Here is a 26,547-nt window from a genome sequence, read left to right on the forward strand (position 1 = left end):
ACGGTCTGACTATTCCTTTTTGTTCCCCCGTCTCTCGCAGCACCCTGGAGGGGTATTACGTGGATGATGCCCTGCAGGGCCAGGGAGTTTACACTTACGAGGATGGAGGAGTTCTCCAGGGCACGTATGTGGACGGAGAGCTGAATGGTCCAGCCCAGGAGTACGACACGGATGGGAGACTGATCTTCAAGGGGCAATATAAAGACAACATTCGGCATGGAGTGTGCTGGATATACTACCCAGTAAGCCTTATGACTGTTCACTTGGCTGAAAGTAACATATTTTAAGAAAATGCTGTGACCGGCCACAATGAAGGCGAAAATGTATTCTCTATGTTATATATAACCTGTGAAGCTGTGAAACCTAGAGCCACCATAGCTGAAGCCAAGAGTGTGTGAGGCATGCCCTCTCACTGTTCTTCACTATTGACTTAGATGATTGGTCCTTGAGTCTACTATTAATTATTTCTCAGTTGTTCTGGGAAGGAACGATTCATCATGATTGAAACAAATCAGGACAAATTGGTTTTCTTGTACCACTAATAAAGGCAAAATATATTGTTTTTAATTCTTTTGGCATGTAGAAAAAGACGGTGGAATATTTCATTGTAGCTATTTTATTCTCTGTTTCTCATATGTAAGAACTAATCCAGCAATTTCCAATCTTTTGGGGCATACTATACTGTTGTTGCTTGATTTTACAATTCCACTCACTGCTTTTTAAGGTGCTTTATGGCTTATATTGCTTAAATTAAGGCGATTAAAATTAACTTGCTTTTGAATATTCGATAGCATTTTATGATATTTCTAAGTTTATTAGAACAAAAAGATATGGCAAAACCCATGGTTGGCAATTAACGCTTTAATTTTTGTTTACATTTCAAATATCCCATCTGTTGTTAGTGAATTTCCAAAGAATGGTTCAGAAAATAGACCTTAGAAAATATTTCATTTAATATTTTATTTTCAGAACTTAAGTCAAAAGACATTTTTTAATCTGAAACCTATCTTCTTATGATTAAAAAGCATCAATAAAATAAATGACTAATTACATGTTTAACAAGAAAAGTCCCACTTAAATCTACTTACACATTATTGTTCTTAAAAAATAGGCCATACTCTAGGAAAAGGGCATAAGAGAAGAATGTTGTAAATAGAACATTTTCTAAGAATGACTAAAGCATTTGCCTATCCTCTTAGTAGGATTCTATGATTGATAGATCAAAAGTTATAGCATTTAGTGCTTAAGAGAAGGCAAGCAGAAGGATAGGAAGTGGTAAAGGTACTTTCAGCCTAGGAAGACTGAACCTTTGCTTCATGAGCCACCAGGTTGGGTATCTTGCTGCTTAGTGCTGCTGTGACAGTGCTTCTCGAAGTCAGGGAAGGTGGAAGACCCTACATGGGGATGATATAGGAAAAAGGCAAAGTATGGATTACCACATTCTCCCACTATCTGTCATTTCACTTGTGACTGTGATCAATTAAAGCCCCTAGATGAGATCAAAGATGCACCAAGATTGGTGAATGGCTTTGCCTCATTCAACATAGTTGCATTTGGGACCTAGAAATGCAGCTATATGTTAGCCTTTAGCCCTAATTATCTTATTAAATACAAGAGAAGACTCTGCCTTAGGAAGGAAGCGTTGGTGAGCTAAATAGCAGCCTTTGTCCTATTAACCTCCACCAATGGGAGATGGCGTCAGTAGGTGTCAGATCCTGCCTTCTCACCAATCAAATGAATTGATTCAAATGATTCATCCTCCCATGAGGCGGAGCCAGTGAGTAGAAGGGAGGAAGCTGCAGTTTCTTCCCCAGTGTTCTCTGATACAGCAAGGACATTTCTGTGACATGGGGCCAAAGCAGGGACAAGGGGAGGAAAAAAATAATGATTTTCCCTATAGTACGTATTTATAGGTTCACTCTAAGGACGGTTTGTTTCTTTCAAAAATTTACCTTGGAACCATGATAAAACTTTTTGTTTTGTTTTGTTTGTTTTAGTTTTTGGTTTTTGCCAGTCAAATTTAGCAGTGGAGGGTTGTGTACCAACTTTAGTGACACTAATGTTAATAAGTTCTGATAACCCACTACCATCAGACCAGCCAATGGTATAAAGTTGTTAATTAAAAATTTATAACTCCTTTTGGAAATAAAAGAATTTCTCCTTTATCATTCTAGATAAATAAATCCACTTCCTCCAAAACCAGAAATTCATAGCATTTAAGGGAAAAAGATGTGAGACCCTAGAAAGACTGCTGTTTTAAATAAACAGTAATGTTGATGGCCTATATTAGTTACAGCATATAAGAAGTACAAATACTCTAACATGCTCCAGCTCGGTAAAAATCAGCCTGAAGGCAGCCTGAAAGCCTGAGGGCAGATATTGCAGAAAGTACCATCTTCATTTATGCTGGGTTATTAAGAATTAACTCTGGGAGGAGAAAAGCAATAAATATATTCCTCATGTTTTTCTATCCATTAAAAAAAATGCTTCTAAGTATTTTTCTTTCTATGGAAGTACTGTGATTCCTTTTAAAACCTTTTTCCTCCAAGAGCAATTAGACTATGGTGAGCTATAGAAATCATGTACCCAAATGTTATTTATTCCTACTATCTCTTTCTTTGTTTTTTTTTTTTTTTTTTTTTTTTGAGACAGTGTCTTACTCTGTCACCTCAGGAGTACAGTGGCGTCATCATAGTTCACTGCAACCTCAAACTCCTGGGCTCAAGCAAGCCTTCTGCTTCAGCCTCCCTCATAGCAGGGACTGCAGGAGCACACCTCCACGCACAGCTAATTTTTTCTAATTTTGGTAGAGATGGGGTCTGGCTCCTGCTTAGGCTGGTCTGGAACTCCTGAGCTCAAACAGTCCTCACACATTGGCCTCCCAGAGTGCTAGGATTACAGGAGTGAGCCACCACACCCAGCCTCTCTTAATAAGCAGCATTTGGGATCTCTCAAAAGTCATCCTACATCACTGACTTTGAGTAGCTATTTCTAGATTTTTGAGTTGGGGAAATTAACCAAGCTTTTAGAAGATGTCTTGAAATTACTATTATTACATCAAACCCAAAGGTCTTAGATTTTCCAAGTTATACTCTAAGGACCTTCTGGATATAGAGCAAAAAAAAAAAAAGGCTTTCTGGCACCCTAGATTAAATTATTCATTGCTTTTTGGGATCCCAGCTCAATTCAAAAAGTATTTAATGGACCACTTATTGTGTCCCTAGCACTTACCAGGATAAAGAATTATACAATAGCCTTTGCCCTAAAGTACTCAATGACTCTTAGGAATGAAGTAAATGAAAGAGTTAAGCAAGAAGCTCCTCTGCTGGAGAGCAAGCGGGAACTGTAAATAAAGAGTGTGAAGAAAGCACCGTTGCAGAAGGGAGTAGAATTTAGTTGATCTTTTTTCAGTTTTCCTTCTAACTCCAAAAATGGTGATGGTATAGGATTCTCAGAAAGGTGGACAGTGTCCAGAAATCCTTCTGTTTATCTCTTAGAACATGCAGATAACTCTATCTTTACTCATGTACACTACATTTATTCTTAAGTACACTTGAACTAACGATTTTCTTAGTAGACTAGAAATCCAAAACTTAAATTGGAAAGTAAGACGTGAATATGGGTAAGATTATCCGCACTACATAGATCCGCATTACATTTGATACTGACCAAAAGTAACACTTAGATCCATTTGCCTTGAAATATTTGTAACTAATGTTATGAGTGCAAGATACTTGATTTTTACATAACAAACCAAGGTAGAGTATCAGTAACTTGTCCAGAGTCACAAAGTGCAACTCAGTCTCCCACTCTCCAAAGCAGGCGTGGGTATGACTTGTGGTAGTATGTTTGTATGCGGCTGGTTGAGGATATAGGCATCATGTTTTTCTCACTCATGTGAAAAGCTCTGGGTTCTTAAACTGTTAATATCCATATTGGTGCTTTTTTTTTTTTTTTTTGAGACAGAGTCTCACTCTATCACCCAAGCTAGAGCGCAGTGATGTGATCATAGCTCAAACTCCTGGGCTCAAGCAATCCTCCCACCTCGGCCTCCCAGAGTGCTAGGATTACAGGCATGAGCCACTGTGCCCGGCCCATATTGGTGCTCTTAATAATGGCAGTTCAGACGAGACATTTCTCGAACTTGTGTCCTATAAATACTATATATAATATTTCTGGTTTTTGGTTTCTCCCATCAGGATGGAGGCAGCCTTGTAGGAGAAGTAAACGAAGATGGGGAGATGACTGGGGAGAAGATAGCCTATGTGTACCCTGATGAGAGGACCGCACTGTATGGGAAATTCATTGACGGAGAGATGATAGAAGGAAAGCTGGCCACCCTTATGTCCACCGAGGAAGGGAGGCCTCACTTTGAACTGATGTCTGGAAGTAAGTTGACTCTGCTGCAGATGGGTCGCTCTAATTCCAAAGCGTGTTGTTAGGACTTATTTGGGAGGGTTTTCGTTTCTTCTCTGTACAGTTCACTTGAATAGTGTATTCGTCATGCTTTGCTGTCCAACAGACACCCGGGCACCCCGGTGGCCCACAGGTCTGCTGCCCGGCTGTACTCCAGCCGGCTGAGGCTGGGCGTGGTGGGGCCAGGCTGGACTTGAGGCTTCTGGTCAGATTTGAGTCTGTCATATATATGTGTTAATTCTGGGCCCCGTCAGAAGGGACAGCAGTGACCCTGGGTAAGATTTTCTCACAGTGGATCATAGAAGTCAGAGCCTAGTCAGACACCTATCATGCCTCTTAAAGCTTCCTCTTGGAACTGACACAATGTTACTTTTTACATTCTTTTTTTTTTTTTTTTTTTTGTTTTACTTTTTACATTCTTTTTTTTTTTTTTTTTGAGACAGAGTATCACTCTCTTGCTGGGGCTAGCATGCGGTGGCAACAGCCTAGCTCACAGCAACCTCAAACTCCCTGGCTCAAGCAATCCTCCTGCCTCAGCCTCCCAAGTAGCTGAGACTACAGGCATGCACCACCATGCCCAGCCAATTTTTTCTATATATTTTTAGAGTATTATTTCACCCACTTTGCATTGGTCAAAGCAAGTCCCAGGGGCCAAGCCAGACATCAGTGAGGCAGGGAAATTATACCACACACATGAGTAGAAGATACTGAAAAGTCACATGACAAAGTACATAGATATATAATTCTATTCAGGGAAGGTGTAAAGAAATGGCAGCAGTAATTCAATCAATTTCACATGGTTTCATCTCCAAAAATCTCAACTATGGTTTAATGGTATTAAAAAACCAAATGATGTAGATCTCCAAATTGGTGCAGACGGTAAAGTTAATTCAGCTTGAGGTGACTGGAAAATATAAATGCATATTGGCATCTCTAGCTCTCTTTAGAGCCTAGCACGTTGCCTGGAGTACAATACATGAGTGAACCCAGAGAATCCATAGTAGAAAAAAGTCTTACTTCCTTTTAGAAGTGCAACATGCTATACTAAATCATTTTTTTCTGAGTGTAAAATTATTTATTGTAGAAAATCAGGAAAATATAGGAAAATATGCAAAGGAAAATGAAGGTTTTGCATTTTGGGTGGCACAGCATAAGAAAGCTATCTGAATTGGTCTGAATCTTTGAAAACAATGTATGCATGTATTTCTGATCCAAGTTAGGTTACAAGGAGAAAAAAGTAGAAAAGATAATAAATTTAAGCATTAATAGGCTTAAATAATATTTAGTTATTTGGGATTTGAAGAAGAATCTCTACAGGAAGGTTGTCCAAAAATGGGAAATACAGCTTTTATATTTAGGTCCAATTTGGGTTGCTTTAAATATCTTTTTTTGGGCTTTTTCTTTTTAAGTTAAAAATTGAGGCATTCTAAGTGCAATGTGGGATTCTGGATTAGATCCTGGAACAGAAAGAGGACATTAGTGGAAAAACTGTTGAAATCTAAATAAAGTCTACAGTTTAGTTCATAGTAATGTATCTATGTTGGTTTCTTAATTTTGACAAGTGCACCATGTAATGTAAGAAGTTAACATTAGGAGAAACAGTGAAAACTCTCTGTAGTATCTGTGACTTTTCTGTATACAATCATGGACTACATAATAGTGATAATCCCATGAGATTATAGCATATTTTTACTATACTCTTTCCTTCTTTTCTTTCTTTTTTTTTAGTTTCTACACACAACATTAATACCGTACCTTTTGTATGCTTAGATACACAAATCCTTACCATTGTGTTACATTTGCCTGAAGTGTTCAGTACAATAACTTGCTGTACAGGTGTGTGGCCTAGGAGCCATAGGCTGTACCATGGAGCCTAGGTGTGCAGTATGCTACACCATCTCTGTTTGTATAAGGACACTCTATGATGTTCACACAAGGACAGAGTCACTCAATCACACATTTCTCAGAAGGTATTCCCATGATTTAAGTGATGCATGCCTTGTACTTGAAATTATTCCAAAATGAAAAGTATAGTTTTAAAAAAGAGGAAGCAGTAAGGAACAATGGTGATATTGCACATCTTGTATTGTCCTGGATAGAGCTAGAACCCATACTACTAAGTGAAGTATCCCAAGAATGGAAAAACAAGCACCACATATACTCACCATCAAACTGGTATTAACTGAGCAGCACCTAAGTGGACACATAGGAACTACATAATTGGGTATTGGGCGGGTATGTACATACACACATAATGAGTGAGATGTGCACCGTCTGGGGGATGGTCATGCTTGAAGCTCAGACTTGTGGGGGGAGGGGGGCAAGGGCATTATTTGAAACCTTACAATTTGTACCCCCATAATATGCTGAAATGAAAAAAAAAGGAAGCAATAATCCTTGAACCGCAAACTCCAATGTCTGTGCTCTTGATATTGTTCTGAAAGGGGGTAGTGTTATAGTGTTTAGAAATGAGGGGCTGGGAGCAGGGAAGGATCCCAATTGCTGATGCACATTTTAAAACTTCACAGTAGTGGCAGCATGTTTAGTGGCAAGTGCCTGAATTTAAGAGTTGCCTAGTTTGAGTCTCAGCTCTAACACTTACTGTTATCATGGTCTCGGGCAAGTTATTTATTTCAGAACCTGTTTCTTTACTATCAAATATGGATATTAGCACCTACCATAAAATATCACAATGAAAGTTATTGTTGCTATTTACATTTTTCTTGGTGTAAATAAGAAACACATTTGGAGAGTGATCATTCTTTTTTTTTTTTTTTTTTGGAGACAGAGTCTCACTCTGTTCCTCGGGCTAGAGTGCCATGGCATCAGCCTAGCTCACAGCAACCTCACGCTTCTGGGCTCAAGCAATCCTCCTGCCTCAGCTTCCCAAGTAGCTAGGACCACAGGCATGTGCCACCATGCCTGGCCAATTTTTTCTATATATTCTTAGTTGTCCAGCTAATTTCTTTCTACTTTTAGTAGAAATGGAGTCTCGCTCTTGCTCAGGCTGGTCTCGAACTCCTGGCCTCAAGCAATCCTCCCACCTTGGCCTCCCAGAGTACTAGGATTACAGGCATGAGCCACTGAGCCCAGCCAAGAGTGATCATTCTTAAGGGAATTTTTTTTTTATTGCTTTTTGTTTTTGAATTCCTGGTCACAAATAACAAACATTCACTTCAAATTAACTTAAGGCAAAGAAAATAAAGGAGAAATTTATTGGCATGATTCTGGCAGGTTCAGGTATTCTGAGCAGATGTTGAATTTCTAAAGGGTCAGGAACCATGGCTGCTTTGGGTAACTCCGAAGAAGCCCTGCACAGACTTTTGTTCTAGTTGTACTACTTCCCTGTCCCCTCTACGCCTTTCAGTTATAATTACTGACCTGCTGCCTGGCTAGTAGATTAGGTGGTGCAGGGTCATGTGACCACTGGGTCCAATGGTTAGGGGAGGAGGGATACATAGTGCAAATGTCTCACATAAAGTATTCCCCCACTTGCCCCTCACCAGCTTCTCCCACCAACCTTGTCTCTGTATGCCATTGTAACCACAAACTGCTCCAGTTCTCCACTTACTTCATGCTGGTTTTTGCATCTCTGCCTCTGGCTGGAATTTCTTCTCACCTCTTCACCCTCCACAAGAGAACTCCTTTCCCTGGCTAATCCCTACTCCTCTTTAAGGGGTTGGCTCACCTTTTATCATTAGTGTTTGCCAGTGAATACATGAATTCTAGCCAAAGGGCACAGTGTAAACCAGAAGGGACAGGAGGAAAAGTAAAGGGTGCGTTCTGTTTGCCCTGAGCGCAGGCGTGTGTAAGGGACTGGAGGAAGGGACCACAGGCACAGGGGAAGACAGAGCACACTCCCTGACAGCAGGAGCAGCTGCTAATCCCATTTGTGTCTGCACAGTGCCTAACATGCATGGACTTGGCACTCAGGACACTTGTGACAAAAATTTAATTCTAAGGAACGAGATGGAGGTTCATAGGAGAATTTCCACGCAGTAGAACGTATATTTCACACACAAGTTGTTTTTTTTTAAGTGTTTTTTTGTTTTTGTTTTTGTTTTTGTTTTGAGACAAAGTCTCACTCTGTTGCCCGGGCTACAGTGCTGTGGCATCAGCCTAGCTCACAGCAACCTCAAACTCCTGGGCTCAAGCCATCCTCCTGCCTCAGCCTCCTGAGTATCTTGGACTACAGACATGTGCCACCATGCCTGGCTAATTTTTTTTATTTTTGGTAGAGACGTGGTCTTGCTCTTGCTCAGGCTGGTCTCGAACTCCTGACCTCCAGCGATCCTCCCGCCTCGGCCTCCCAGAGTGCTAGGATTACAGGTGTGAGCCACCCCACCCAGCCAAAAGTATTTTTTTAAACTAAATTATTTTCACAGATTATATGGCAGCCCATCACCACTTTGCTGTCAGATCCAATCCGTTCCTCATCCTTTCACTGCCTGCGTTTATTGCAGAGGGCGTCTCCCCCTTGCAGGCTGCATTTCCCAGGCTCCTGCACACCTGACTTCTGTCTGGATTTGGCCAAAAGGAGGCCACTGGCTGGGAACAAAGTGGGAGAAAATGGAGCAGAAGGAAGCCCACTCTTGTGTCCAGCAGTGGCTCCATCACCTCCTGATTCTATGTCCCATCAGGAAGGTCAACCCTAGTTGCAGCTGAGCCAGCTCTGCACTTCAGGGACACCACCTTCTCCGTCTCTCTGGCTTAGGGTGGCAGCGCCCTGCTGTTGCCAGATTCTGGGCTTCTCATAGCTCTCTGTCTGGCTTGTCAGCTCTTCCATCCCCTCCAGAACCAAGTCCCTGAATTAAATTCTCTTTGAAATACTCAAATAATCTGTTTCTGATTTAGACACCAGCTGACTTGGATTGTTTTCTAATTTTTAGTTTGAAACATTAATTCAGGCTTTGGTTGTATGCAAAACAACAACAACAACAAAATGCAGAAAGAAGACCTAGCAACCATTGGTAACCACTAAGGAATTGTTTAACGGGATTACAAATTATACCTTTGTGTGCAAAGTAGTTTGCTTTGCAGGAGTAAGCCCTGCAGTTCCAGTTCTTGTTTCCTTACTAACTAGCCTTGAGAGCATCTTATTTATGTCTTCATTGTGCTCTGTGAGGGTTCTCTAAAGCTAATCCTTGCAGAAAGCCAACGTTAATTCTACAGCTATGGTGTATCTTAGTTTCTGGAATAAATTATTAATTGGCTTCCAAACCACCTTGATAGAAATAAGATGATGTTGTTAATGCTTTATCAAAAGCGCCACTGTTCTGCCTAATTCTGGTGCAGCAGAATGTTGATGCTTAGTGAAGGGGCTCAGTTGTTGAATTCTATAGACTGTATCTGATAGGAAGAAAACCACAAGAAAAATTTAAAACCAGAAAGATCTCAAAATTTCATGACAAAGCATTTTACTGATTAAAAATTTTAAGTTCCCAAGCATCTTTTAAATCATTTGAATAAAGAAAATTCATGAGCAAATACGGATGTTAAGAAATATATCTGGGCCGGGCGCTGTGGCTCACGCCTGTAATCCTAGCTCTTGGGAGGCCGAGGCGGGCGGATTGCTCAAGGTCAGGAGTTCAAAACCAGCCTGAGCAAGAGCGAGACCCCGTCTCTACTATAAATAGAAAGAAATTAATTGGCCAACTGATATATATATAAAAAATTAGCCGGGCATAGTGGCGCATGCCTGTAGTCCCAGCTACTTGGGAGGCTGAGGCAGAAGGATCACTCAAGCCCAGGAGTCTGAGGTTGCTGTGAGCTAGGCTGACGCCACGGCACTCACTCTAGCCTGGACAACAAAGCGAGACTCTGTCTCAAAAAAAAAAAAGAAATATATCTGATGGCTGTTCCTTAAGACCTAAAAATACAACTGAAGAGTAAATCTAAAAACTATCCATTTAAATGGAAGAATTTCATTCTAGTTGATATAACTTGAATAACATGTTTAGTTATTTAACTCTTCCTTGTCTCATGGGTACAGAGCAATTTTTTTTTAACTTAACATGTATTTCTCATCTAGAGAAAAATGTTTTAAATGTTCTTCTCCAACTCTGTACCTGTACTGATAGCTTTTGTTTGCTTTTCAGATTCAGTGTACCATTTTGATAAGTCAACTTCATCTTGCATTTCTACCGATGCTCTTCTTCCCGATCCTTACGAATCAGAAAGGTAATTTTTTTTCCTTGTGGTTTTAATTGCGCTGTTTGTGTGAGGTTAAATAACCCCAGTGGTGTGAACTAATGCGCCTCTGTGGCTCTCTGCCTGCGCTGGGTTTCTGCTCAGATCAAGCTTCTCATTAAAGTGTCCTTTCCCTTTGCAAATCCTCCAGATAAATATTTCTATATTCTGAGGAAGTGTGTTTTTATTCTCATGCAGAATCTGTTTCTGTAAGAGAGTTTCTTCACCCATGAAGCACAGGTCAGCCGAGGTGTCAGTCCTGGAATGAAACCTCTAGGTAGTCTGAGCAGGTGGGCCAGGCAGCCAGCCCTGCCCTGCCCAAGTGTCCCGTCTTAGTGTTTGTGCTGCAGTCACGTGCTGTCCCTTTAGGGGAGTATTTCACAATCCTCAAAGCTCTAGCCTACACACACACAGGACCGCCTCCTTTCCTAATTAGCCCAGCTGGGGGCTTCTAGAACATAAGACATTTTCTTTTCTCACTAAGGGAGGACAAGAGGGAAGCAAAGAACACATAAGAGAAATAAACGACAGCTTATAAATGACAAGTTTCTGATTCTACAAACTCACTCCCAGCGGGTCAACTTCATTCCATTTCATATCTTATCTGCAAGGATTGCTATGCTTTTCTGTTGGTATTGGGGAAAAATGAAAAAGAATGGCTAAGTGCTAGCTCTCAATTCTTCGTATGGTTTTCTCTGGTGCCCTCTCTGGGATTTTTCTTATTCCCGGCAGCAGGTTTCTGAGTGAGGGTACTACCTGAATTGGTTTTCTCTTCGCCTCACTCTTTGTAAGCATGGCTTGCTTCTTGTTCAGTTTTTATTCCCCAGTAACGGACAGAGCTGACTCCACGATGTCACAGTGGGTGAATGGCCTCTTTTTTGACATGAGGTTCTGGCCCAATTATAAGGGGATGGGTGTGGTCTCTTTGTTAGCCCCAGAACACAACAGGACCATAACTGTATGTATTAGTCTTTTCTGTTATTATTATTATTATTGTGATAATGCCACGTAACAATACCCTCAAAAGTACCCATGGTTCACAAAAGCAAACATTTTCTTTTCCACTCAGGGTTCTGTAGGTGGACTGAGGTTCAGCTGCTCTTGACTGGAACCAACTAAGTTCAGCCAGCCTAGGCTGGACTCTAGGTCTTTAGTTGGGTTCAGGTCTGTTTCACATGTCTTCATTCCCAGACTCGGGCTCCAGGAGAACAGTCCCCGGGGGCATATTCTTCTCCTGGAGAGAGTGGAAACTATGGAGCAGGCCAGCAGAAACTTGCCACGCCTCTTAGCACCTGACACCTAGCATGCGGTCACTTCCGCCCAAGTTCTCCCAGCTAAGCAGGTCACAGCGCTAAGCATGAAGTCAGTAAGTCAGGCATGAAGCCTCCACCCACTCCGAGGGAGGTACTTCAAGGCCACATGGCACGGTGGCAGGATGTATAATTCTATCACAGAGAGGGAGTAAAGAGTCAGAGGCAATAATTCAGTCTTCCCCTCCATGCATAAGCATGAGACTCACACAACGGAAACAACAACTGACCAGTTCCTGCAGGGTTATTCCGTCCCAGCGTCTGGAGAGCTAAAACAGTTGTTGATGGAACGCATACTGTCTTACTAAAGCTAGTTCCATAATCACGAGTGCTGTTTTCTCTTCTTATAACAAATGGTTGGTAAACTTTTTCTGTAAAGAGCCACATGGTAAATATTTTAGGCTTTGCAAGCCATATGATCTCCATTACAACTACTCAACTCTGCCTTTGTAGCACTAGGCAGTCAAAGACAATGCTAAGCAAATAGGTGAGGCTGTGTACCAATAAAACTTTATTTACAAAAATGAGCAACAGCCATATTTGGTGCTCAGGCCATTATTAGCTGACCCCTGTAATAAACCCTTTTATTGGGAAGTGCTTATTGCATATATCTCATTAAGTGTTTGTTACTCTTTCATGTAAGAGATTTATTGTAGGACTTAGCAGCTTTCCTCTCCTATCTGGTATTGACAAACTTAGGTATACTTTAAATAACTTTGGAAAATGTTTTACTTGTCCAGTAAGACAGTGAAAATTGTTCTGAACTAAATATATAAAATTCTACCCAAAAAACACCTCTTATCAAAGCACCCAGTAGCTTTATGACTATATGACAATAATACCCTTATTAGAAAGCAAATTTTAAACACTACTCTTAAAAGAGAAATAACTGCCATTTCTTCAATTTCTAATACCAAAATAATGTGGTTTAACTTTTTCTTCCTTCCTTCTTTTTCTTAATTTTTTAAAAATTAAATAACTTTAAAACTACTTTTCTTTTTCTTTTTTCTTGAGGATGTAGAAGTAGATTCTGCAGACCTTCCTTCTTTATAGGATTATTTGAACTGACATTTTGGATTCAGTAGCTGTAATGATATTTTGGTGGTTGGTAGAAGGAGGGACATATCAAACTTAAAAGGTCATTATCTGACTCTTCTTTTCTATTTAGGGTTTATGTTGCTGAATCTCTCATTTCCAGTGCCGGAGAAGGACTGTTTTCAAAGGTAGCAGTGGGACCTAATACTGTTATGTCTTTTTATAATGGAGTCCGAATTACACACCAGGAGGTGAGTGGTGTAGACGTGGAAAATCAACTCGATTGGTTAAAGGGCTTTGTTTCAAAGTCCCTGTACTTTATTTATTTATTTTTTTTTTTTTTTGAGAGTATTCAGAAACAGGAGTCCCTGTACTTTAGTATTCACTAGAAATATAAAGGAACAAACAGATTTGCTTTTTTGTTAAAAAAAAAAAATGGGACGGCGCCATCAATATAGTCAAAGTAATTGCTTTGTACTACACTATACTCAATGTATGAAAACTTGAGATCCAGTCAGACTCTGCGAATAATTAATTGGTGACCTTGGGTAAAGTGCTTTGTAGGAAGGCCCCTACATCGGTTTGTGCAAAAGCCGCACATTAGCCTACATCTTGTCAAGAAGGGTTTTATTGCCCCAAAAAAATTAAAAATAAAACGTTAAAGAGGGCCGGGCGAGGTGGCTCACGCCTGTAATCCTAGCTCTCTGGGAGGCCGAGGCGGGCGGATTGCTCGAGGTCAGGAGTTCGAAACCAGCCTGAGCAAGAGTGAGACCCCGTCTCTACTATAAATAGAAACAAATTAATTGTCCAACTAATATATATATAGAAAAAATTAGCCGGGCATGGTGGCGCATGTCTGTAGTCCCAGCTACTCGGGAGGCTGAGGCAGGAGGATGGCTTGAGCCCAGGAGTTTGAGGTTGCTGTGAGCTAGACTGACGCCACGGCACTCACTCTAGCCTAGGCAACAAAGTGAGACTGTCTCAAAAAAAAAACAAAAACAAAAAAAAAACGTTAAGAGTTGAATCACCTTTTGCCTTTAAGACACAATCCTTGATATATTTTTAAAGATTTTGTATATGTTTTTTGTTTTTGTTTCTTCACTTCACAATTAACTTCCTAAGTGTCTGCTTAAGGGCAAGAGTTCAGTGTTTTTAGCACAGCTGGTGAGCTCTATCCTTGTCTCACTCATATTAAGTGTGTGAAACTTAAGCTTGTGGCTGACACCCCACACTCATTCTCTTTAGTTTTCCACTTATTCCTACAGAACAATAATGGGGGAAATGCCATGAAATGTAATAGTAAAGTTACACATTCAAAGCAGTCGCACAGGCAATAGATAGTAACGTATTCAGACTGAGCTATGGTCTGGCAGACATTGTCCCCATGCAATGGCCAGACCTTTATCAGCCACCCAGAAAGGCCAAGACATTCAGCATATGAAAGGTGACTTCAAAATATATTGATATATTTTTGTTTGTTTGTTTGTTTGTTTGTGATGGGGTCTTGCTCTTGCTCAGGCTGGTCTTAAACTCCTGGCCCCAAGCAATACTCCTGCCTCAGCCCCCCAGAGTGCTAGGATTACATGAGTGAGCCACTGCAGCCTTCATCTGCTTTATTTTTTTATATTTTTTTATTTTAGTTTGAGTTAATTTTTTTAGTTTTTATTTCAGAATATTATGGGGGTACAAACAAAAAATATGGAATGCTTCATGAATGTGCATGTCATCCTTGTGCAGGGACCATGATACGCTTCTCTGTATTGTTCCAGTGTTGGTATATGTGCTGCCGAAGCGAGCACCTTCATCTGCTTGTAATTGAAGTTACTCAGTTTTATTTTGTGTATCTTTATAAGGGACCTTAAACCCTTTTTATGTATAAAATAAAGAAAAATCAATAAGTAGTAAGTTGAGCTGCTTGGTGCTGCCCAGAGATGTCATTGGTACCGTCAGATGCGTCGAGTTTTCTCCATGTTTCTAGCACTCAAACCATGTTTAAGGATAAATGAGTTAATATCTCTGATGACCTCTGCACTTTGGAGAGAAAGGTCCTCTGTAATGCTCCCTTTCATGTTTTTTGCAGGTTGACAGCAGGGACTGGGCCCTTAATGGGAACACCCTCTCCCTCGATGAGGAAACGGTCATTGATGTGCCTGAGCCCTATAACCACGTATCCAAGTACTGTGCCTCCTTGGGACACAAGGCTAATCACTCCTTCACTCCAAACTGCACCTATGACATGTGAGTATCACAGCGAGCTGCTGGGGTGGGCCTATTCCTCAAGGATTGAGGGGGTCATGTAAAAGGTGTTATCCTGCCTCCGTTAAAGGCTGCTCCATCTAAATAACCCTGGGTCCTCTGCCATTGGCTTCAGGGTTATGAACTTGAAACTCAGATCTAAACAGTCCCACACCCTGGCCTTGACAAGCTAAGAAATGGAAAAGTGCCTCGAAGAGTAGAAATGTTATGGAAACAGTATGCCTAGGGTTGCTGTTTTACTGCTGCTTTTTTTTTTTTTTTTTTGATCCTTTAATTTTCTCATTCTGGAAAATTAAGGATGGTGTTATTTGAAATAATAGTAAAAAGTGAAAATACTCTGCATAATGGAGAAGACTAGGTAATCCTTTTATTATGTGAAGGAAAGAGGAAGGTAAAATCCTAAGCCCAAGACCTGAGGTCTCAGAGGAGACCTATAAAACCAAAAAGTCCTTATTATTTGATAATAAAAAGGAATGAAGTACTAATATATGGTACAACGTGGATGAGAATTAAAAACATTGTGCTAAGTGAAAGAGTCCAGTCTCAAAAGACCACGTATGGCATGATTCCATTTATTTATATGAAATGTCCAAAAAATAGGAAATCTGTAGAGACAGAAAGTAGATTAGTGGTTATGTAGGGTTGGGGAAGGGGGGTTGAGGAGTGTCTACTAATGGGTATGGGGTTTAATTTTGGGGTGATTAAAGTGTTCTAAAATAGATGTTCTAAGATTAGATGGTGGTGATGATTGCACAACTTTGTGAATATATTAAAAAAAACACATCAAATTGTCTACTTTGAAAGGGTGAATTTTATGGTATGTGAATTATATCTTAACAAAGCTGTTATTTTTTAAAAAAAAAATCAAATAATCCTCCCCCTTCTTGGGGTTTGAGCCTTCCCTTTATCTGCTCATCGAACCTCTTCTTGGAAACCTCCATTAATGGAGAGTCTACTATTATCTACAAAGGCCTGGACAAATGAAACAGACGTTACAAAATCAGCTTTTGGGGTCTGATGATTAGAAATTTCTTTAGGCTGAGCCCAAATGGGTTTCCCTGTAACATCCAGCCCTTGGCCCTAATTATCTCCCTTTCTTTCTTGTCCAGTATCTCTTCTACAGGTAGCCCTACAGATATTTTACTAGTTTTCATGTGCCCCCAAATGATCACTCCCCAAAGCCACACATCTCTGAGTATTCTCTCAAGGATACAATTGGGATTCTTTGTACCATCATCATTGCTCTCCGTAGTTTGGCTTGAGAATGCCAGTTCTTCCTGGGGGTCAGTGAGCTGAGTGCAACCTTCTGTGCACAGTGGTGGCCTGCAGTCCCTCAGTCGTCTGGCTCGTTAGCATAAGCAGGGTCAGATCAGGTGGATTTAATCTGCAGGGAAATCACTAGGATTTGGAGGTTCCTCAAGAATGTCCCTTCCTGAATCCATGAAATGGCTTAAAAATTTTCCTGGCAGTGACTTGCTCTCCTTGGCAGCCAGTAACAAGCACTGAAACTACAACTTCTATTTAAAGGGAGGGTGGAAATGGCAAAGGACATGTGTCATGTGAAATGCAACTGACACCACTATTAACTCCAAGGCTTTCATGGCCAGTGTGATTACACCAAATCATCATTCCAAGCTGCACACAGCTTAACAACAACCCTTTAAAGCAGTGGTAACTGACGTGCGTAGCTGCTACCTAGATTACTCCTTACAAACTAGCTCTTTCCTTTCATTGCAAGGGCATGATTTTTCTCACCAAAAGGAAGAAAGCACAGGAGATAAGAGAAGGTGCATTTGGGCTAAGTTAAGTCCATGTACTTTGCAGCTTTCATTTTGTTTGTTTGCTTGTAAGCCCAATGTGACTAAATCTTAGTTATTTGAAGTGACGGGAAGACTACTTGAATAATAACCAAATAGAAAATTCAGATACCAATTCATGGCACTCATTTGTTTCTAAAATCATTGGTATGGTTATGCATACTTTAACACAAACAAACAAAAAACGCTTCTGTAAGCTGTTTTAACCTCAGTCTGCTACAAAATACCAAACAGATAAATAGATGAAAACTACTTTCCTAGCTGTAAATATAGGTAACATGTGGACAAGAAGCCAAACCAGTTGGCACGGAGGTTTGGTTTGACTGCTGATCACGCAGCTAACATTCACGAGCACTCGCTCTAGGTCGATGCTGTGCTAGAAGCTTTCCGTGCATTACCTCCTGCAATCCTCCCAGTAACTCAGTGAGGCCACTCCATCTCTATCCCAGATTACAGATGGGCAAACACAGGTCTCGTAGACATGGTGGTGAAGAGCTCTTAACCATTGTCCCTTAGTGTCACTCTCAAGCATCAACACCTAGCCAGGCACAGTGGCTCACGCCTTTAATCCCAGCACTTTGGGAAGGTGAGGCGGGAGAATCGCTTGAGCCTAGATTCTCAGGAGGTGAGGATTGCTTGAGCCCAGGATTTCGAAGTTGCAGTGAGCTATGATGACACCACTGCACTCTAGCCTGGGCAACAGAGCAAGACCCTGTCTCCAAGAAAAAAAAAAAAAAAAAAAAAAAAACGCCTGAAATTGAATTCTTTCTTTTCAGTCTGTCCATTATCTACTCTCTGAAAATAATGATAATGGGCAGGAAAATGAAAATACAAGAGGATCATAAGAGAAGCCAGAAATACAACACAACACAGGACTTTTTAAAATTTTACCAGAGGCCGGATGTGGTGGCTCACGCCTGTAATCCTAGTGCTCTGGGAGGCCGAGGCGGGTGGATTGCTCAAGGTCAGGAGTTCGAAACCAGCCTGAGCAAGACCCCGTCTCTAATAAAAATAGAAAGAAATTAATTGACCAACTAAAAAAATATATATACAAAAAATTAGCTGGGCATGGTGGCACATGCTTATAATCCCAGCTACTCAGGAGGCTGAGGCAGTAGGGTCCCTTGAGTCCAGGAGATTGAGGTTGCTGTGAGCTAGGCTGATGCCATGGCACTCATTCTAGCCTGAGCAACAAAGTGAGACTCTGTCTCAAAAAATAAATGAATAAATAAAATTTTCCCAGAGGTTAACCAGAGCTCCATTTCAGGAGTATTTATTCTTTTAATGAAATATATTAATTTAAATAAAGAATTGTGATTTTAATAAAGAATTGCTGACCCTGTGGTCCAGGAATCTCCTCTGTGATGGAGAAACCATCTGATAATCCTGTGCACTCGCATGCACTCGCACACACACACTTACACACACACATGCATGCAGACACACATGCATGCATGCTCACACATATGCATGCAGACACACATGCATGCATGCTCACACATGCTCACACATATGCATGCAGACACACATGCATGCATGCTCACACATATGCATGCAGACACACATGCATGCAGACACACACGCATGCATGCACACACACGCTCACACATGCATGCACACACGCATGCATGCTCAAACACATGTGTTCACTCACACACATAGTAACTAATATCAGTTGAGTCCTCCCTTTGTGTCAGGCACTATAAGAGATGCTTTCTATATGTGACCCCATGTTGTCGCGACAAACAAACACCTTGTAAGATAAGTATGACTAGTATTATCACGATTTTACAGCTGGGGAAAGTGAGACACAGAGATAGGGAGGCGGGCTTTCCAAGAGGACACAGTAATAATGTGCAGAACCGGGACTCACACCAAAGTCTTCTGGCTCCGAGTTAAGTGTCCTTTCCATGAAGCAGGCTACCCGAGCAGGGTGGATATAGAGGCCCCTTTGGTGTGGGGATTTTCCTTGTATTGCACATACAACATGTCCTAAAACCACAGACACACACATTCCTCCACCACTGCTAGAGAGAGCAGCCAAGCACTTACTGTTATGCCCCATGTGCCAATCTAACTTAGAGCCTGGAGCCTTCTCTTTTGGTGTCTCACCTGCCCTTTGTTCAAAACATAACCGCACTGAATGAGATTGATTTGACAGGGTGCATATAAAGATAAAGCTGATTTCTTTCTGGCCACGCCTCCCATATCTCCATTTCAGTAGCTGCCGGGTATAGGCTATTCATTACTTATTTCTCTGTCTGTTCTGCAGGGAGTCGTGCAGGTGGTCAGGGCTGGGAGCTTTTGGCAAATACACGTAGTCATAGCATTAACGTCACTTCTGGTTCTGAGAAGACCTGTTACAGGAATGAGATGCTGCTCCCTTCACAGAATGCTCCACAGGGAAATATTAAAGAAATTGGCTGACAGAAAGTTCTAGATTTTCTTCTCGGAAAGAAAGCATCTCGTTTCATGCTAGAAAATAATACTTCCTCTATATGCATAGGGTGGAATACAGAGGTTTTTGCTTTCAAACTCCATAGGGCTCTTTTTGCAACTCCAAAAGCACTGTGGTAGAGCCTTCTCCCTGAGGTACAGCCAGGTAATGTGATGTTTCTGGCCAAATTAGCTGAAATGCTGACAGGTGGCACTGGGTCTGATTCCTCATTAAGGAATCAGATTTTTGTTGTTGATCATGCTTGTTGGTTTATAAATACAAAGTGCCAAATATGCTCAAAAAAAAAAAAAAGAGCAGTGCTTTTCAAACTTTAATATGCCAATGAATCACCTGGGGGTGTTGTTAAAATACAGATTCCAATCCTGCAGGTTGGGGCGGGGTGGAGATGCCCCAGGTCTAGCAGGCTCCCAGGTGAAGCTGCAGCTGGTGGATCTATGGACCACACTTCCGTGATGCCAGGGAGGAGCACACAGGGGCCATCCCTGCGTTGGCCCCTCGCCAGCCTTTGCTCCTGACCTTCTGGTCTGGCCCGGGAATGACTGTGTGCATCTTGATGTTTAGGTTTGTCCACCCCCGTTTCGGACCCATCAAATGCATCCGCACCCTGCGAGCTGTGGAGGCCGACGAGGAGCTCACCGTTGCCTATGGCTATGACCACAGCCCCCCGGGGAAGAGTGGGCCCGAAGCCCCCGAGTGGTACCAGGTGGAGCTGAAGGCTTTCCAGGCCGCCCAGCAGAAGTGAACAGCCTGGCTCTTGGGGTTCAGAGACCTGGAATAGAAACTTGGATCTATGCACTACGTTTATCCGACAACCAGGGACTGCTCGTGCTGTGACATCACATCCTCTCACCCTGAGTTAGCAACGACTTTCTCGCATACTAACTAGGTTTGACTGTATTACTCATACCAGATTTAAAATTAGCTAGCCTTGCAACAGCGTCCTACTGAGAGGTATTGTCGAGCATTTGACATAAGACAGCGTGATGTTCTTTGGTGGTTCAAATCTAAATCTGTACCACGTTCAGAGATGCCAAATGATTAGACTGAAAAAGGGAAATGGGGTTTTTCAGTCATTTTTAGAAAGTGGTTTTTCCATGATGTTTTTTTTCCTATGGCCGATGCAGATTGTGTTATCACACTTGCATATGTGCCATATTGAGGGTAGAGAATTACTACATCTTTATTCTCTAACTGTAGTATAATTTGCCTTTTAACCTTTGATCTGTATCTTGCAATAGAATGGCTTTGTTTTTTTCCTAGTGAATAGAAGCCCACTTTTCGAGTCATTTCACCCCTTAGTCCTCTTCTCTCTTAGATATCCTTTCCAAGAGAAAACTTCCAAATGGATTTTGCATCAGTAGCAGTGTGTAGATCTCTCTGGTTCTTTCTATATCATTATTTCATTATTATGTCCTAATATAAAGTACTGGCTCTTAGGGCCGGAGTATTATTATAGAATATTATTCTCGCATGTAAACAAAGATATCTTTGCTTCAAGATGTGAGAAGAAATGAATTTACTTTGTTTGCATTAAGTTATGGAAGAGTTGTAATATATACTTTAAGAAAGAAGAGAGGAAAATTAGAATTTCTAAGCAGTAACTGTGGCAATTTTGCAGTATCTTCAATAGCGCTAGTAATTTTTTCTCCTTGGGTACACATTACATGTACATAACACAGCACAGTCTGGCTTGTGGCACAGTGCATTGAACTCAAAAGTCAAATAGCAAACTTGAATTCTAATGGAATTCAAAAAAAAAATTTTTTTTAAATCAGTACTATTAAGGCAGACATACTGATCAGTAGGTATAAATCAAACCTTAATGCTAAAACTCTTCATTGTAATTTCAAAGCACTTACCTGCTTCAAAGCATTGTAAACTAAGAGTTAACACCTGTATAGTTTAAAAGCAGCAGTCTCCAATAGCATTCCAGCCATTTTGCCAGCCATGTGTAATCACAACTGCAGAAATAAGGAGAAAACCCCCTGTTTTTTAGTTTAGCTAATTAGATCTTGTAACATAACTGGGCTTGCTCTGAATGAATTCTGAGAGTTTTGGTTTTTCATAAGCACCCTCGCCGCATGCCGTCACCGTGTTTTCTGTGGATGCCTTGATGAGGCGGCTGGAAGAACTGGACAGCAGTGAGTGCTCTGCCCTGCACCTGTCAGCAGGGGCTCCTGTCACCCGAGGCAGTGTGGTCTGGAAAGCGAGAGCCCGCCACGCTGCGGCAGATAGCGAGCGCTGGCCGGTTGGAGAGGCTTGCTGGGAGTGGAAGGAGGGTAAGGAAGCAGGCCGAAGGAAGCCTGCCGTTTCTTGTCAGCTACACATTGCTTTATGAAGACTTTAATGAAAGTGCTTGATCCAGGGCTGCCCACAGTGTTCAGTTCAGGCGGCCCCTGGGCACAGGATTCAGCCCTCAAGAGAATGACAGAGGTGGCCTTTCCTTCTTTGGAAGGCCAGCCTTCCCGGAGCGCCTGGCTGCAGGCTTTGCAGCTAGGTGGTGGTGGCTTCAGGAAGATCCAATTGGATCCCTGTTTGAAAGCTTAAGCTGATGAGAGGAAGTTGTCAGGGCTTCCAGAAAGATCTCCCACAAAAGGAACCGAATAGTGTTTGTAGGTTAAAAGGCACCAGGATAGGATCGCTTCTATTCTGTGGAAAGAGACCGTTCTGTAAACTGTGACAGATAGAGGAAGTCTCTGGGCCTGTATTCTGATAGGTGCTTTAATTTAAGTATGTCCCAAAGTGAGTGACTGTCCCCAGGAGAAAAAGGGCTTTCATGAGCCCAAGGCAGGCTGGTCGCAGAGCCAGGTCAAGGAGCCGAGCAGGGAGAAAGAGGGTGGTGCAGGTTACACCTCCCAGGCAGCTGTGCTCTGAAAGATTTCATCCCTGAGGGCAATGTCGCTCTGCTCAGGACTGCCTTGGGGAATTTCTGTCCAAAGGGGCTACTCTCATTACCCCATTCAAATGGAATTTTTTAAAAATTTGGATAAATGGAATTGAAGAGTTGTAAGTAGTGATTATCCAGCTACTCAGTTCTTCAGATAGATGTTGAATGATAACACTCCAAACTGAAAACCCAGAAGACAAATCAGAGGAGACAACACACCCAAGCCCTGCCTCGCCCTGTGTTTCTCCTTAACTCTCCGCCCTCCTCTCTTGGCCTGAGAGAAAGCCTGGGGGAGCCCCTATACGAACAGCCCCAGCGACAGCCCCCGTCTCTCATTCTGAGTCCTCCGAGCTCCCACTCTGCTCTCTCGAGTCTCCCTCCGGCTCTCAGAGCTGGCTTTTCACACCCTCCGTCCATGTCTTTCCCCTGTGCGTGCCTCTCTCCACTTGCCTGTGTCTCTGGCTCTGTCCCCCACTGCTGTCCCCCCAGCCCTCCTCTCACTCACACACATCCCCAAATGTAAGTCACAGGTTGGAATCGGAGCAGGGCTTGAAAGTCACCGAGGTCTGTAGGTAGGGAAAGAAGTCGAGGGGGGGGTCAAGGTTCCCTAAAGGATTGACTGTTGAGGAAGTAAGGGTTTGTTCCCTGATTTAGCCAAAATGTGAGTGGAAAAGCCTCAGGATGTATTTTTTCTACTTTACATCCGCTGAGGAAGGAAATGTGTCAGGAAGCCGCCGAATCCGGTCATTTCATCAGCATCATCCAGACAGGAATATGGAAGATTCCATGTGGTGAGGAATAAAATAATAGAACTTTATGCTCTCCCCAAAAACACACCTGTGCGTGCGCATGACGGCACTGTAGTCTCAAGGACATTCACTCAGAGCTGTCTCAGTCCAACTCCTGCATGACGAGATCTTTCCTTAGCATCTTTTCTATGACGAAATACTACCTTGTGTTAGAGTTAGGAATAGGAACTAACCTATAGGAGCTTGTCCCTAAATGGACATTTGAATGGACTAACAAAAACTGCAAGGATTGAATTTCTGACACAAAAGCATGATGAGATTAAAAAGCAACAGATGAGGAGGACTTGAGTCTTGTAGTACCTATTCTTATTTTTAACCTGCTTCATCCCTGGTCTAACTGAGAAACCAAGAAGGAAATTAGTTTTTCAAGACCTCTTTGAACCTGTCTGGGGCTGTAGTTATACCTATTTACCCTCTGGGGGTTCTTCCAACTTGAAAAACTTATTTTCTTATCACCAACAACCCAGAAAGGCCAATGAGGCCAAATGTAACCATTTTTAGCATTTAATTGCAACGATGAAAATTGCATTAATTGTGAACAGTGAATTGAAGGGTTGTCTTCTCAGTGAGACAGTATGTGGCACTTTAGTAACTTTCATTTAATATATACAAATTTAAGTCACTCACTGCAAAATGCATTTAAAATCTTCCAAGAAGGTAAAAGTATAGCTTTCTGTTTGGCTTTGTTTTAAAACAGTTGCCTCAAGTTTCTGTCTTAAGAGTAGTGATTTAGAATCCAGACATCTTTTGTTTTAGAAAAACAAGCAAAATTATGTTGCAAGACTGACAGTTGTAATGTTTATTTGCCACAGATCAAAGGTTCACAAAATATACTAAATTTACATCTACTTGAGGTACCTTGATAGATTGTTTTTGGTTTTTTTTTCTTTGATCTTTTCCCTTCTGGAATTTGGAGCCTTGGTATCATATTTTTTTTTTTTGAAAAATACTAAATTTTAATAGTTTTCTTTTGCCAAATGTGTGCATACATATTCAAAGCAATGAGACTATTTCAAGCCATACAACCACAGGGGGTGGAAACCCTTTTCACAAATTTTAATGTGTTTGTATGTAAATAGATGTTTGTATGAAATATTTTCATGGTAGAATGAATATATTTAAAATGAAGTTGAATTATTCCAGTGCTATTTAAACACCTTACAAAAATTTTGGTGAGAATTATCTGAGTCTATTGAGATGTAATGCAGATCAATTTTGATTTTTAAAAATCAAAAGCCTACAAATAACTCTGACTCACAGCAACTTCCTTGGCGTGGTTGCGTCCGACGCAGAGAGAGCTTGTAGGCTTCCCCAGTGCCTCAGCCGCTTCCTGGTGGTAAAGTTAGGTGCTAATGGAGGTGTGTTCACCTTTTAGTGACATCGCTCCAGGCCTTCGTAGGGGCCTGAGAGTGAATCAGAGGCATTAGAGACACCGGTGCGTTATCCGGAGCACAATTTCTTTGCAGGGCAGCAGAATCAGAAGCCAGACTTGGCCGTGGGAACCTCAGAACTGGGTCTCCTGGCCGCCACCCACCGCCACCCTTACTGCCTAGTCACACACATGTCAGGGAGGCTGCCCTCAGTGGAGTTGGGGCTCAGGCCCCGGGGTGGGACTTCACGGTTTTGCCAGCGATTGATCGTTGCCTTCTGACTTCCACCTCGAAGAGAGGGGGGAGAAGGGAGCCGCTGGCAAGGGGCCCATTTCTCAGCACAGTCCATTTCCTGTCTCAGCTCTGGGAGACTATGCACCTAAGCACCAAACTTCCGACCAGAGAGAGAGACGTCCTCTGTCTGTGACTTTACACACAGTTGTTAGAAGTTGTTTTAATATCAAAACCAATCACACCCCTAGTGCATACCTCCCAACTCTCCTGACTCTTACGTTACTGGAAAAAAAAACAAACTCCTTTATATTGATACTCAACTTGAGTGCTTATTTTTTTTTTCACATGGGTCCTAGATATAATGAAATGATAAATATTATGACAAATTTTCACTGTGTATAGTAACAATATGAACACACATGCCAATGTATCTTAACATATCTACTTGGTTACATTTTGGGTTACTATAATTAATCTTGATTTATGTATTGGGGCACTACAGGGATCACGTGATGCCTGCTTACCATATGAGAAAGTTATGTCCATGATTCTGCACTCCCTACTTCAAAAGTTGTTCCTCCTAGGTTTTCTGTGTTCTCTTTTTATCCTGAAATGCATTTATTAGGTTGCAAGGTATGTTTAAGGGGTAGAAGAAGCCAGGGGTATGCATTCAGCATTTATTTTAACCAAAAGTTAACCCCATCACAGTCAAGAGCATCTTTGGTCTTTTGTGGAATTTGAACTAAATCTATGAGCCTTATTCAATATCTATAATTATATGAGTTTTTTTAAATTATGGGAAATTAATGAAAGATGTTTACATGAATAATGTTTGCCCTTACCGTGTTATGAATGAGTTTTTTGTAGTGTGTCTGGTTGCATGTGCAAGAGAGTAGGAAAAATGTTTCTGAAACAAAACTTGACAAATATTTGTAATGAAAAGTAAATTTAAAGATTGCTATAATTGTGCTATAGAAACAATGCAAGTATTAAACAAAATATACAATCATCTGTCATTGTCTTCCCTTGGTCGTCCAGGGCAGAAAAGCAGTAATGTTTTTCATATAATGTGTCTACCTGCATATTTAAATTACTAAGTGAACTTTACATTGTCAGCTGTTTAAAATTATTATTAGCCATTTACTCTTTCCAGGCCATTCTAGTAAGAGCTGAGGAGGAGCGAGGAAAGCCTAGAAGCTCGCCATATGATGGGCATGACTCCCGTCCACCCGTGGATCCAGAATGATTAGCCACATCAACAGAAAGTATCTGATTGAACACATAAATGTGTTATTATGTTCATTGAGCATAAATAAGATGATCAGGGAAAATACCTGAAACACAGGACATTTCAACTCATGGTTTAATGGAAATATAGAAACTTTGTTAGATGGTGGTGGTACATTTTGGCGGTGTCAGTATGAATTTGAGCCAAGGGACCCAGGAACCCCTTATTCTTGCCCGAATCACAGTCAACATTTCCAAAGCACAAAAGCCAACGACAAAGGGAGTCATAATAGTACTTCACTATTAGCTGGGCCTTCTTCTGCCCAGGACCCCAAAGCAGTTAACTCTAGTAAATTCGGTTGGGCTGCAGGAGGCACAGTTAGGCCTCAAAGTGAGGCAGCTCCGTGAGACCTCCCACTTTACTTCTCCTCCCTCAGTTGCCCGATCCTTCCGTGGAAGGAAGGAGACAAGCAAGTGAGATGATTGAGCCCAAACTGGCGTTGGCTCAGCTTCTCCACTTGCACAAAGACACATCCATA

General features: G+C 41.6%; 1 protein-coding gene and 1 non-coding gene across 2 annotated transcripts in view; one reads left to right on the forward strand and one right to left on the reverse strand.

Moving 5' to 3' along the window:
* Positions 1-25,790, forward strand: part of SETD7 (SET domain containing 7, histone lysine methyltransferase) — a 47,946-nt gene extending 22,156 nt beyond the window's left edge. The window contains exons 3-8 of the mRNA XM_012766285.2: positions 41-242; positions 4,200-4,389; positions 10,515-10,596; positions 13,084-13,201; positions 15,031-15,188; positions 20,043-25,790. Coding sequence (XP_012621739.1) covers positions 41-242; positions 4,200-4,389; positions 10,515-10,596; positions 13,084-13,201; positions 15,031-15,188; positions 20,043-20,223 — 931 coding nt within the window. The 3' untranslated portion in view covers positions 20,224-25,790. The remainder of the gene's footprint in view (positions 1-40; positions 243-4,199; positions 4,390-10,514; positions 10,597-13,083; positions 13,202-15,030; positions 15,189-20,042) is intronic.
* Positions 14,643-14,749, reverse strand: LOC142876765 (U6 spliceosomal RNA). Its single transcript, XR_012923583.1, has one exon. It is a non-coding gene; the product is annotated as a U6 spliceosomal RNA (small nuclear RNA).
* Positions 25,791-26,547: the final 757 nt, after the last annotated feature.

This window comes from Microcebus murinus, chromosome 15, assembly GCF_040939455.1.
Source record: "Microcebus murinus isolate Inina chromosome 15, M.murinus_Inina_mat1.0, whole genome shotgun sequence".
NCBI lineage: Eukaryota > Metazoa > Chordata > Mammalia > Primates > Cheirogaleidae > Microcebus > Microcebus murinus.